Below are 14,752 nucleotides of genomic sequence, written 5' to 3' on the forward strand. Positions count from 1 at the left end.
GAATGTATTCTGTTTGGCTATCAGCGTTTTATCGTTCAGGAGCTAGAAAAAAAAAAAAAAATTGTTCTAGAAGTGCTCCCAGCAATATATTCCTCTATATCATTAACGTTATAGCAGTGGTGTGAAGTCTGCTATTTTATTTAGAACGATTTTAGGACTGTATAATTATCGTTGTTGGTGTGAAAGCTAACCTACCCTACCAGTTAAAAGTTTGGACTCAATCTTATTCATTCTATCACTTTATTACCATAGTTTAGATAAATTGTAAAGTCATCAAAGCTATGATATAACACTAATAGAATATGGCAAAGTGTTAAATAAATCAAAACTATCCTATATTTGAATTTCTTCAGTCAGCTTTTGAAAATTTCAGTTTTAATGTCTTAAGCTGTTTCCGAAACTGCTCCCACTCACTGAGGCACTATTTCCCAAAATCCAACCCAGAGAGGATTGAGAGAGCGAGAGTAGTGAGCTTTTTTATTTCTGCTTTAACATTTATTTCAAGCTGGTTCTAATTTTTAACTTTTTTATTTATTTATTTATTTTTTTTTTTATTAATCATACTTGATTAAAACCTTACAATATAGAGAGACAATTTTATATAAATTAATTTTAAAAATAAATTAAATTATATAAATAAGGTAAAAGTTTATTTTATATTGTTTATTATTATTAAAATATATTATTTAGATATTAACTCAATTTTGTGTGTTTTACTAACAGCCAAGTGTTTTACAAATTTTTGTTAACTCACAACACTGTAAGGAAGAGATGATAATTTAGTGGGTGATTTAAAAATATTTGTTAATCACCTGTAGGTAGCAAATGTAAACATAACGGTCACCTGAGGGCACTTTGCAAACATTATCATCTCACAAAACGCTGCTCGGGAGAGTTTCTAGAACTAAAAATAGTTTATTAAGAATAATAAATAGATAAAATGATGTATACTTGTTAATGTGTTTATTCTTGTTTGCAGATTTTAATTATATTTAATGATTATAAACACAAATTAAGCATGAAAAACCAAATTAATATTTATTTAAATATAGAATCGATGAAATCACAAAGCTGGCACGGAGGTATGTATAATTACAATATAAAGTCATTATGATTTTAAAGGCTAAGTCTTTAGAAAAAAGGGTTTTTAAGGATATGAGAAAGATAAATTTATAAAGTCCAAATTTTTGATTGGTAGTGTACATCCTTGTCCATGTTTTGTGCTGTTAAATTGTTAATATTTAAGCATTTTTAAATAATGCAGTTTTAAAGATTTTTTTATTGCTCTTCTGGAAAATATAACTGCTCTTACTCATCTAAAAGTCTCTGGTTCCTCATCCCCTTCTATAGCAGAGATTTGTAAGGTTTTTGTTTGTTTGTTTGTTTGTTTGTTTGTTTGTTTTTTTCCTGATGTGACGATAGAGCACAACGATCAGGTGTCAGAAGTAAAATTCATTTTCTCCATAAAGAAATTGATTTTAATCAAATTAATACAGACCTACCATAAGAAATTCTTTCTACATTGTAGAAAGTATATATAAACATGTTTTGATTTCAGCTTCAACAACTCAGCAATCAGATTATTGTTTACATTGAAACTGTAAAAAAATGTGGCTCAGCTTTGATGGTTTACTTCCATAAAGCATTAAAAAATGCATAATCAAGTTAGTATTTCTACCCCCTTAATCAATCACTTAATCAGTCAATAGTTTTTATAGCAATGTTTCAAATAAATATAAAATTTTACTGCCTCATATATATATTTTTTTCTTTGTGTACATTTTTCTTTATGTACAGTCTTGCACCTTTGACTTGTTTTCTAATTTTCAAATGCTTTAATTTTTTTTATTTATTTATTTATTTATTTATTTATTTATTTATTTATTTCTAATCAAATGTCGTAACGGTTATTTTTGGGGCTCCTTAGTTTGGTTAATGACATGACACAACTGTTTTGTTTTGTTTTTGTTTTGTTTTTTTTCTCTCTCTCTCTCTCTCTCTCTGAAAATGTGAAAAATGCTTCCAGAATCAAGGCATCAATATGTGGGCAGTCATTGTATCACTCCACTGAACAACAGTTTGATAGTTCGTGTTCTGTTTGAATCAAAATAGTCTTCCTCAAGGGGCGCCCCTCAAATGAATCAAATGTTTGAATCAAAATTGTCTTCCTCAAGGGGCATTTGATTGTGGCCTCAGAGCATCAAATCTTCCATTAAATTGCATTCAAATCTCAGGATGTCTCATTGAAGAGATTTGTGAACTATTAAAGGATTAGTTCACTTCAGAATTAAAATTCCCTGATAATTTATTCACCCCCATATCATCCAAGATATTCATATCTTTCTTTCTTCAGTCAAAAAGAAATTAAGGTTTTTGAGGAAAACATTCCAGGATTTTTCTCCATATAGTGGACTTCAACAGTTACCAACGGGTTGAAGGTCCAAATTGCAGTTTCAATGCAGCTTTAAAGGTCTCACGATCCCAGCCATTTTCTAAAAAAAATAAAAAATAAAAACAGTATACTTTTTAACCACAAATGCTCAACTTGCACTAGCTCTGCGATGCGCCATGCATTACGTAATCATGTTGGAAAGGTCACGCGTGACATAGGCAGAAGTACCGATTAAGTCTTTGCAAAGCAATCATGCAAAGACTAAGTCAAACGGCCTTTACAAAAAAAGGTAAAACAACGATGTCAGATGATTTTGAAGTTGGTGGAGAAAATGAGATGGAGTTTTTCGCCCTACCGTGGTACTTCTGCCTACGTCACATGTGACCTTTCCAACGTGATTACGTAATGCGTAGTGCATTGCAGAGCAAGTGCAAGATGAGCATTTGTGGCTAAAAAGTATACAATTTTTTTTTTTTTTTTTTTTTTTTTTTTAAGAAAATGACTGATCGTTTCGCTTGATAAGACCCTTATTCCTCGACTGGGATCGCGTAGAGCCCTTTAAAGCTGCATTGAAACTGTAATTTGGACCTTCAACCCATTGGTAACTGTTGAAGTCCACTATATGGGGAAAAATCCTGGAATTTTTTTCCTCAAAAACCTTAATTTCTTTTCGACTGAAGACAGAACGACATAAACATTTTGGATGACACGGGGGTAAGTAAATTATCAGGAAATTTTTAATTCTGAAGTGAACTAATCCTTTAAGTATAATTGTTTAAATCAAAAGCCTACTTGACATCTGTGAATTCATTTAAGTATATATATATATATATATAAAAATCCAGTAATTACAAACAACTATGATTGGCCCATCATGAAAATGATTTGAAAAGTAGCAGGTAGCACCGCATGACCCTGCTGTCAGTTGACAAGTCTGTTGACATGATAGAGGGAAGAGTTAAAATAGGACAATTATAATTTAGATCCATCATAACTGATCAGAACACAAGACTTGGGAACTGTTTATACAAAGGGATGTATGTTTTTAATAGGATAATAATGAAATATATTTAACACAATTAAATACATTTTACATGATTATATTTATTTAACACAGAGATACCTAATTTATTGAAATAAAAGTAGCAGAACAGGTGTCTGTCTTCAAAACACACACCAAATATGGCTGTGGCTCTTATTTAAATAAATGAAGGGTAAATGTAGGGTAAAGACTTTGTATTTCTCTATAAATGACAGAGAGAGGTAAATTTATTGTTAAATTAAAGTAATTTGCTGTAATTTGATGTAATTTAATTAGTGTCAAGTGTTACATCACCATCAACCTTAAATTAATTTCAATTATAAAAAAAAAAAAAAACCCTCTAAACTTCAGGTCATTTAGAAAGTCATCTACTATATGTAGAGCTTGTTTGGGTCAATTAAGGTTTTCGTTTGTTAAGCATGTTCTCCAATTAAAACAGAGTGGCTGAAAAGAACATGGTAATTCAGTATTGATTAACCATTTTAATTCTACAATGCATTTAGAGGGGCACTTTGCCTCATGCTCGATAATTTGAAGACTAAAGACTCAATATGAGCAGCCTATGCTAATGGTGCCAATAAATCAGTGCTTTAGACTAATTCTACTCTTTTCTTTATTAGTTTATTTGTATGAGTGCACCCTTAAAAATAATGTTTGGAGTTGATTACTAGCATACTAGTATACTTGTTTATATATGTTTCTGTAGAAGCCATACATAGCACATACATATAGCACCACAGAATACTAGCATACGAGTATTACTTAACATTTCTGCAATATGAATATGCTGTTCCACATATACTTCAGCAATACTTTAATTTCGGTTCATGTTTTGGCCTTTTTCTGAGTAACAGCAGTTTAAATAGTTAATTTAATACTTGGAACAGAATTGTTGACTCTTTCTCAGTCTACCACAATTAAAATGTTTTCGTGGTCTATCATCTATATGACAGAGTTTGACAATGCAAACCAGAAGATTTTTTTTTTTTTCCTCACATACGAGTATGTGACCTTTACACATGGTATGATTTATTCAAATTGTAAGAAGCCAGTTCTAGTGTGTGTAAACTAACTGGCACACATCATTCTCAGGTAAAGGACCAGAGACATTGTATGCTGGCCAGAAAGTGAACGACAATGATTGGCACTCGGTCAGAGTGATGCGGCGTGGTAAAAACCTCAGACTCATGGTGGATGATGATGTGGCAGAAGGTATGAAAGCAGTATAAACTTTACAGACCATAAGCATCTGCCCCCTATATAATTCATTAATCCAACACTTACTAATCACTTTACCAAGACCCCGAGCTCTTCTTTCACAGGTCAGATGAATGGTGACCACACTCGGCTGGAGTTCAGTAACATTGAGACCGGAATTCTGACAGAACGGCGCTTTGCCTCCACGGCGCCATCCAACTTCATTGGTCACCTGCAAGGCCTAAAATTTAACGGCCTCCTCTACATCGACATGTGCAAGAATGGGGACATCGAATTCTGTGAGCTAAATGCTCGTTTCGGCATGTGCTCCATCGTGGCCGATCCTGTTACCTTCAAGACCAAAGGAAGCTATCTGGGTCTTGCTACACTCCAGGCATATAGCACCATGCACCTCTTCTTTCAGTTCAAAACCACCTCGGGTGACGGATTTATTCTCTTCAACAGTGGAGATGGGAATGATTTTATTGCTGTGGAGCTTGTCAAAGGGTGAGTTGAAGAAGAGGGTTCAAAGTACAGACTCTCCAGAGAACCCAGTTTTTTACTAGCTGGCTATTTTGTTGAGGTTGACAGGTAGGGCTGGGAATCAATCCCATAAAGAATCCATTCTGAGGAGTATTTATTTATTTATTTAACTTTATTTAACCAGGAAAAAGACTGAGATTAAAATCTCTTTTGCAGGAGTGCCCTGGCCAAGATAGGCAGCCGAGTTTGCATATACAATTATACATCAAAGTTACTACATACAATACAATACAACATACAATACTACACACACACACACAAAAAAAAAAGAGAAAGAAATACCCTCTGAGTTGGGAGTAACTCAGGCCGAGACATGTCCACCGTGACAAGGCTAAAAGTGTGTTCATTTTCTTGAATGTAGATTATCAAACTACTACTAAGCCTAGAAGACCTTGAACAGTTAATGTTGGGGAATTTAATTCATCTCAATGATGCAGATCTTTTGAATATGTTCACTGAAAAGATTTGTTCATATTTGCTGGCGGATTCATTCGTTGAGTTTTGCTGTAATTTACATCATTTCTCAAGTAGGTGGAACAGCTAGGAGTGGGTATTTTGTTTCATCTTAGTAACACAAGTCTTTTAAATCTGTCCACCAAACAGATTCGTTCACACCAATAAGTGGCGATCAGTGAGTCATAATACTGGTGACAAAAAAGATGACCAAAACACCATAACTGCACTGATTTAAAACATAAGCCGTGTTTCCACCGAAATTACCTGGAACAATTTGTAATGAAAAATAACTGAAAACAGAATCGATTCCAAAAAGTTTGAAATCAGCCAACCCTATTTAGCTGTACTTTCAGCATAAATATTACTAGAAACAGGTCTCAAAATGACATTTATTATCTATTACTGATACCACATAGGATATAATGGTATCTTTAAAATGTAATCATTAGACTAAGTTGTTAATGCGGAAAGAATCATCAAAAAGTAAAATTTACCTACATAGTCTACATAAAATCAAAATGTTTTAGTTTGTTATCTCTCCTATTATGCACGATTCAGCAGCAAACATTCTAAAGAAAAATAACTTTGATTTGTTTTGATAATCTTTCATCAAAATGTACAAAATTTCTATGCTTCTGAAACAACTTTTTTTGTTGATGTAAACAGGACTGTGCAGCATAAGAAAAATAATGTTGACCCAATAAAATCAAGCCCACTTTACTTAATCAAATCAAGGTTGGATAAAATCGAGTCCCACCCTTCATTGTTTCCTGCTAAATATTTCACTTTATGTTTTCTTCAGTGCAAGACGCTGTATAAGGCTGACACAATTCTTCCACAACAGACCATTTACCCATAGCAAATATTCTGTTATTAGCACTGCATGCTTAGTATAAACTAAAGTTAATAATAATAATAATAATAATAATAATACAACCAAATACTTGCTAGCTAGGAGCACATTGGTGAATATCGAATGGTTAGCCTTTTCCATCCAAATGCTTGATCCATGTCGTCTGTGACCTATCCTCTAGCTGAACATAAACCCTCTTCCTCTTTAAAACAAGTGTCCACTCTCATGGTCATCTAATAGAGAGTCTCTCAGTTGATAATCTGAGTTTGCTTCAGTGTGTACTTGGGCTGAGTGTTCTTCAGTGAAGTGCACTTGGATGGATTTGGGACGTGGAGTACAGTGTGTATGTTTGTGTGTGTGTGTGTGTGTGTGTGTGTATGTGTTTGTCAGGTATATCCACTATGTGTTTGACCTGGGAAATGGGCCGAGTCTTCTGAAGGGGAACAGTGACAGTCCTCTTAACGACAACCAGTGGCACAATGTGGTGATCACTCGAGATGCCAGCAACACACACACGTTAAAGGTGGATGCCAAGTCTGTCAGCCAGGTGGTCAACGGAGCAAAAAATCTGGACCTGAAAGGTCAGCCACACAGATTCGCTCGACTTTTTTATTGACATTTTTGATTGTACGTTTGACATTTTATATATATCAAAACATGGATTAGTGTTATATTGTTTCACTCTTTGCAGGTGATCTGTTTGTGGCTGGTTTGGGGCCCAACATGTACCAGAACCTGCCGAAGCTGGTGGTGTCTCGTGAGGGTTTCCAGGGCTGCTTAGCTTCCATGGATCTCAACGGCCGTCTGCCTGACCTCATCAATGACGCTTTGTTTCGCAGCGGGCAGATCGAACGTGGCTGCGAAGGTATATGTGATTCATCACACCTCAACGTCTACCAACCCCTGACACATTGCAGTTTAAACCATTAAATTCAAACCTGATTTAACCATTGCACCTGTTGTTTTTGTCTTTCTAAATCTTTATATTTCAATCAGATATTTGCAATGTATTGTTTTATTGAACTTCTGTTGTTTTGCTGATATGCTCAGAGCCTCTGTAACCACTAGATGGCGCCTTAACCAAAGGCCTGTTAACAGCATTTACCAGTAACGTATGATGTAGATCCAGAATCATTTTATTAAAGACTCGAATGAGGGACATTTGTTTAACTGTAGTATAAAATTTAAATGATCATCATTATCCTTGCCTTACTAAAATTATCACCCATGTTACTCTCTCATTATCCTTCACACATTTGTCCTCTCTCTTAGCTGACCTTGCTTCACTAACCAACCCTTTTTTAATGTCCAATTCTTTCTGAAATTTCCTGCTAACAAAGTTGGTTTCACCAAAGCTGACCTGCAAGGTAGAGGGTTTGACCTTTTCACCTCATTCACATACACCTGGCTGAAAGTTGCACTGAGCTTAAACATTAATATTTCTCCACAAAACAAATACTAAAACATCGGAACACTATCTATCTATCTATCTATCTATCTGTCTGTCTGTCTGTCTATCTATCTATCGCATTAAAATTCTAGAATGTTGCAGCATTTTATACATTTATTTTGTCACTGACCCATTCAGTAGCTGAGGTGAACTAAGAATAAATCCAAACCCTATAAATATCCTTCTTAAAAGAACATTCCAGCTCAAAGCTTTCCACTGAAGGCACATCAAACTCGAGACATTGTCTAGTGTCCCGCTGTTCTACAGCAATTGGCCACAATTCTCTCCCTTACTGAAGCATTTTAATGGATGTTTTGGCAATTACTCATTTATATTGTGTTGAGAGCAGCCAAGAGTGGTTCAGTAAGGGAATCATTAGAGGCGGAAACCAGCAAGAGAAAAGAAAGAATTCTTACATTGCTTCCTCGACTCAATAAAAGCACTTTCAGCCAGAGGAGACTTTCATACATCCGCACTCAGGGCTTTGCTCTTGTTTTGAATGCATGTCTTTCTGTTTGGTTTCTTTTGTTGGTGATCTGAGCTGCTGGAATTGACATGTCAATATGGTTTGAATGAATCTGGATGGAGTATAAACAAAATTGTTTACATTCCCTCTGTAATTGTCTATAATGAAGTGTGGAATGTGAACACATTTTGAGGAGTGAAATGTGCATAGATGGTGTATTCACATTGCATAACACTTTTTTAGCAGTTTTTTTTCAGCGTTGCTGTTTTTGCATCTTGAAATTGATTTTGTATGGATTTGTGTGTTTGATATATGAGATATATCAGAGAAATTCTTCACTGCTAAAAAACGTTTTCTTAATCAGTTTTTTTCTTTTCTTTTTTCTTTAGACTTATGGCTTTGAGTCAGTTGTATTTCTAGGTTGCTCTGGTACATGTATCATTGTTGTATTTTAATGGGAAAAAAATATATTTTGCAAAAACTATTTCCATTTCACGATATTTCTGTCACGGCGGGGATCAGGCAAGAAAATGAGGCAAGGCAAGGCGGATCTGATTGCAGCACTTTAATATACAAAAGAAAGACAATAATCCAACAAGAAGATAATTCACTTATGAATGCTTAGGGCAATATGTAATGAAGTCTATAATAAGGTAATTAACTAAAAAGAAAGAGGTGTGAGTAATCAAAAACCATGGTAACCAATGATAAAAATGAGCCTGAAACAATAACAGACCGTTAATACTTCAGCTATTGTAATGTTTATTATCATTGTTATTATTAATATAATATTTACTTATGTTAATTCTGAAACATGGAAAAATAAAGCTCCAAGTGTCTTCTTTCAAAACATACCACAACTATGAACCACATACTCTAAAGGGACATACTCTTATAGCACAAACTGTATTACATACATTCATAGCCCTAGTTAATTATTATTACTCAGTACTTAAATGTATAATTACACTAAAATAAAGTGTAACTGATTTACTGTATGCTTAGCAATAAATAAATAAATAAAATATTTGCCAATGATGCAAGAAAAAAGTGCAAATACCTCAGCTGCCTAAATAAATGTATCTGGTTTTGGGGAAATGTAAACATTTTTATTGGAGAAACAAGACCAACATACTGATTAAGAAAAGGTTTTGTTTTTTGTCTTTTTTTTTTTTTTTTTTTGGCGCTTGTTTGAATGTTCAACTACTATTACAGTGTCATTCAGTATTCAGGACGAATATGCTAGCATTAATTTGTTTACCCAGCATTGATGCTGACCAGTGAATGACCTTGCATGCATGCTGGTCTTGCTGTGCTGCCTGTGACAGAGATGCCTGTTGAAATCTGTCATTACTATTGACTCACGCTGTTCCTGTCTCCTCCATGTCAGGGCCCAGCACTACATGCCAGGAGGATTCATGCGCCAACATGGGTGTGTGCATCCAGCAGTGGGAAAACTTCACCTGCGACTGCTCCATGACCTCTTACTCTGGCACCCAGTGCAACGATCGTGAGTGACCTGATTACACTTTTCTTTTGCTGATTGGAACATCAAGTGCATTTTGGATATTGCTTTGTCCAGAATTACTTTGATAAAGAAAACAGTTAAAGGTTCAGTAAGAAATTTCTGAGAAACGCTGTTGAAAGTGGATTGGACCAAGCACCACACGTGTAGCCAGTCAGCAGTAGTAGGCGTAAACACTCATGATGGGGGAGGAGAGAGAGTGAGCAAGAGGGAGATTTGAAGAAAGACTCTAGAAAGAGAGATGGCTGAGAGAGCTTAGAAAAGAGAAAGGGTCATTGGAATATCACTGGGGGAAAAAAAGCGTTACTAGAGCTTTAGGATCTGCGTTAACCCTTTAAGACCGGATGGAGCATCAGCGCTCCCATTTGCATGTCTCTCTTTAAAGGAACACTACACTTTTTTTGAAAATAGGTTAATTTTCCAACTCCCCTAGAGTTAAGCAGTTGAGTTTTACCATTTTCGAATCCATTCAGTCGATCTCCGGGTCTGGCGGCACCACTTTTAGCATAGCTTAGCATAGTTCATTGAATCTGATTAGACCGTTAGCATCTCGTTAAAAAATGCCGAAAGAGTTTCAATATTTTTCCTATTTAAAACTTGACTCTTCTGTAGTTACATCGTGTACTAAGACCGATGGAAAATGAAAAGTTGTGATTTTCTAGGCTGATATGGCTAGGAACTATACTCTCATTCCAGCGTAATAATCAAGGAACTTTGCTGCCATACCATGGCTGCAGCAGGCGCAATGATATTACGCAGCGCCTGTGACCCCCTGCTTGCACAGGGGGCGTGCCTTGCAACCATGGAGACATTTGTGAGAGACGCTGCGTAATATCATTGCGCCTGCTGCAGCCATGATATGGCAGCAAAGTTCCTTGAAACTCCTAACGACTGCTGAGAAGTGCCTTTAAACTGGAGTTTACCGCCCGTGGGCGCCACCTGGCTGCGAAAAAATGAATAACAGTTTATTCAACTATACTTTATGCCATCACTACAAAATTTGAACCAGATGCAGCTGACATGTAGGAGAGCATCACCAAAAAAGAATTTTTCTCCGATCTTATTGCCTTCCTAAGTTATTCCATGTCAAATAAAAAAAAAAAAAAAAATTATAAAAAAAAAATATATATATATTTTTTTGTCTTTTATTAGCAGTTTCTCAGCATGAAAATGTCCAAATGTAATGTAATTTATATTTTCTATCAAATAATACCTACCTTTTGACTCTCCTTGCTACAGTTTTGGAGTTATGAGTCTTTACTTTTGTGTGTGTCGCTCAGAATTTTTTTTTTTTTTTTTTAAAAAGCCTTCAGGTCTTAAAGGGTTAATATTAGAAAAGCTGGAGAGACCTAAGCAGGAAGGCCTAAAACTGGAAGCAGTTTGCGTTGTTTCTGCTCCATACGTGAGTAACATTGGCTTAGCTATGTTTCACAGAACCGAGATATGCTGTTGTTTTAATATTAGCTATAGTAACAGGACAGTTTTGAGTGTCATTGTTTATTTGGAGCTGGTGTGCTGCTGCCAACTAACAACCAACACTTGCTTGTATATATACTTGTGCACTTTTTTTTTTTTTTTTCTTCCTTGTCATTCGTTCATCACCTTAGCTTTATTTTTCATGAAGCTTTATTTTGCTTCACTTCAGCTATGATAAATGCGTGTTTGTGCATTTTGGGGGCGGAGCAATGAAGGGAGGGGTGTGTTTGTTTGGGTTGATTTCAAATATCAGTGTTTCTCAGAAAGTGCAAGTTCACCTTTAAGTGCAGTTTTGCAGCCCCAAACTCTCACATACCTGTACATAACATCATAATGAGCACACTATTTGTAATAACATGTTCTTTCTGCTTTAGTTTAGCTATGGGAGGAACGCATTCATGACAGGAATTAAACATTCTGCCTACCATGGTCACGTTCACTTTTTTGCGTGCTTTTGTGCAGATGCATATGTTATTGTATTTTATCCCAAAATTCTGTGATTTGTTGAGTTAAAAGAAGTGGTTGAATGTAATAGTATAAGGTCTAAACCATTACAATATTTCTCAGTCGCTTTGGCGCATTTCTCAGATGAAAACTGAAATTCTCAAAACTACTTGTTCAGCCACCACATCATCTAGTCACTTGTGCACATCATAAAAGCAGTTTCTCATTCTTTTGAACAAATTGCAAATGCTTTAGTACATTCAGGCAATTGATTATGTACAACTGTCTGCTATTTCCTACATTATGAATTGCTAATATCATGTTGCTCAAAATATATTATATGGTTCTCTGTTGAATAGTCTTACCCCTCAAAACATCTATTCATTAGTTCATCGCACATGTCATTAAATGCAAAATGGTTGACCTAGTTATCACAATGTGTATATACAAGTATATTATCTATAGATTAAGGCTGCACGATTATGACAAAAATCATAATTGTCGATTATTCCCTTGAAATTGTAATTGCGATTATTAATTACGATTATCACAATTTACATTGAATGATGCATTGAATAGCTTTATACCATTGTTTGAAGCAACTGCATGCCATATTTTTGTATAAAAATTAAAAATTAAAAAAAAAAAAAAAAAAATCTGAAAAAACATTTTTTTTTTATTGTTTTTCTATAGCATTAAACCTCAAATGTCAACTATATATTGGTTTGGTTTCTTCTTTAAATAACAATTAAAAAAGTAAACATATGCATTGTATAATAATAGGGGCTTTTGCCACCAGTGTGGTTCCCCAAGAACTAATGTTCCCCTAGGGCCTGAAGTGACGTAAACTGCGCTTGTTGTTGTTACTTTTATTTTGACGGTGCTGTGAACAGTTCAGACAGATCCTGAGCATGTCTTATTTAAGAAAAGTAACTATAATAAAAATTGATAGTTATTCCTCGTGAGGTGTAAAATACTTTATTTTCTTTCTTAATTTGCAATCCAACGGTTATTTTTCTTAAGTGAGACCGCCTCAATGACGTATGCAGCCTTCAAATGCGACCTCCGGAGGATGCAGCCTTCGAAATGAGACACGGCTTCAGTCTTCACTAGTTTACGATCGCGAAAATCCAGAAATGGGAACGCGAGGGCACCGCGATACGACCGCAAAGGGCACTTTCACGATCAAAGGGGCAGGGGCTTTCCATGTTTGTATAGTTAGTTCGTGGAGTGAATATATAGGCTGTGTACACGGCTTTTTAAAAATAGCGGGTGCTGGTGTTTCGCGTGCGTTCGACATGTCAGCGTACACTTACATCACTGGTAGCTCCTTTTATGCTGGGTTAGACCTTTTACATTCTGAAGTAGTCGTGATTCGCCTCTCACAACGTGACATTCTCATACACCTCTTAAACACGCAGAATAATATAAGTGGATATTTTCCTTGTAATTGCGCCTTTGAACGATTACGAAATCGTGGCATCCGTAATCGTAATAGCGATTACAAATTCGATTTTTTTGTGCAGCCCTACTACACATTTCTATTAGACTTTTGTAAATGTGTCCTGAATTGATGAATTTTGCAGGTGAATCCTGAATTTCACTAATGTGTTCATGGGAATGTAAAGCATTAGATCAACCAATGACCCAACCAGTTCTCTAAAACAGGTCAAAGATGCATGTCATGAATCTTCAACTGGAAAGCATATATAGACAGAATACAACACAAGAGTTACAATTTCTGATAATGGAAGAACATCATGGAAACAAAAACGGTCAACAGCTGGAAAGAAAAAGAGGAGTGAGGATGTGTGGTAGAAGGGTAGGGAGGCAAAACAGAGGAAGAGGTAGATAAAGCAAAGGGCATGTTTCTGGTGAAATAAGGACCACTATTGTAAACAATGTTCTCAATCATGTCCTTATAATGGCTTATGCGGGTCTAAAGGTGCAACTGAATGTTTGGAGAAAAACCTTTTCCTCAATCATTCAAGTATTTCATAGACATAACAGGTATGTATTTCAGCAATGTGCACTGCACTCTAATATGGTATGCATGCTATAATCTTAATATTACAGTAGCATTTTTACACTTACAGTTGCATATTACACTTGCTTTACACTTACAGTATAGTAGGCTAAATGAACTTTATACAGATACATACAATATCACACACATACACATGAATACATATATACAGTGTATGTATATAGTCTTGTCTTTTTCATTTATCACAAGGACATTTTACAGTAATTTGTTGACAGACCAACAGTAAATACAAAACTGTGAATCCTCTCCAGTCTTTTGCAATCGATCTCCCGTATACAGTAATGTGTCCATTTGTACTGTTAAAATTGATATACAGTGGGTACGGAAAGTATTCAGACCCCCTTAAATTTTTCACTCTTTGTTATATTGCAGCCATTTGCTAAAATCATTTAAGTTCATTTTTTTTTCCTTATTAATGTACACACAGCACCCCATATTGACAGAAAAACACAGAATTGTTGACATTTTTGCAGATTTATTAAAAAAGAAAAACTGAAATATCACATGGTCCTGATCTGAACCCAATCGAACACCTATGGGGAATTCTGAAGAGACAAGTTGAGCATCACTCTCCATCCTTTCTAAAAGAGGTCATTCTTGAAGAATGGAAAAAGATAGATGTTGCAAAATGTCGCCAACTTGTTCATTCCATGCCTAGAAGACTTTGCTGTCATTAAAAATCATGGAGGCCATACAAAGTACTAGATGTAGTAGTTTTTGTTGTGGGGTGTACTCATTTTTGCATCACCCTAATTTGAGTAAAACTGAAAAATGTGTAATCTAAGTTACAGTGGGTACGGAAAGTATTCAGACCCCCTTAAATTTTTCACTCTTTGTTATATTGCAGCCATTTGCTAAAAT

General features: G+C 35.3%; 1 protein-coding gene across 18 annotated transcripts in view; it reads left to right on the plus strand.

The window, feature by feature from the left end:
- Positions 1–14,752, plus strand: part of nrxn3b (neurexin 3b) — a 375,053-nt gene that overhangs the window by 144,856 nt on the left and 215,445 nt on the right. For 10 of the 18 annotated variants that reach the window (XM_051875950.1, XM_051875962.1, XM_051875951.1 and 7 more), the window contains 6 exons: positions 4,527–4,646; positions 4,757–5,138; positions 6,874–7,064; positions 7,175–7,348; positions 7,824–7,850; positions 9,790–9,909. In XM_051875950.1, coding sequence (XP_051731910.1) covers positions 4,527–4,646; positions 4,757–5,138; positions 6,874–7,064; positions 7,175–7,348; positions 7,824–7,850; positions 9,790–9,909 — 1,014 coding nt within the window. The remainder of the gene's footprint in view (positions 1–4,526; positions 4,647–4,756; positions 5,139–6,873; positions 7,065–7,174; positions 7,349–7,823; positions 7,851–9,789; positions 9,910–14,752) is intronic. The other 8 variants (XM_051875968.1, XM_051875955.1, XM_051875961.1 and 5 more) reach the window with 1 other exon arrangement.

Source organism: Ctenopharyngodon idella, chromosome 20, assembly GCF_019924925.1.
Source record: "Ctenopharyngodon idella isolate HZGC_01 chromosome 20, HZGC01, whole genome shotgun sequence".
Lineage (NCBI taxonomy): Eukaryota > Metazoa > Chordata > Actinopteri > Cypriniformes > Xenocyprididae > Ctenopharyngodon > Ctenopharyngodon idella.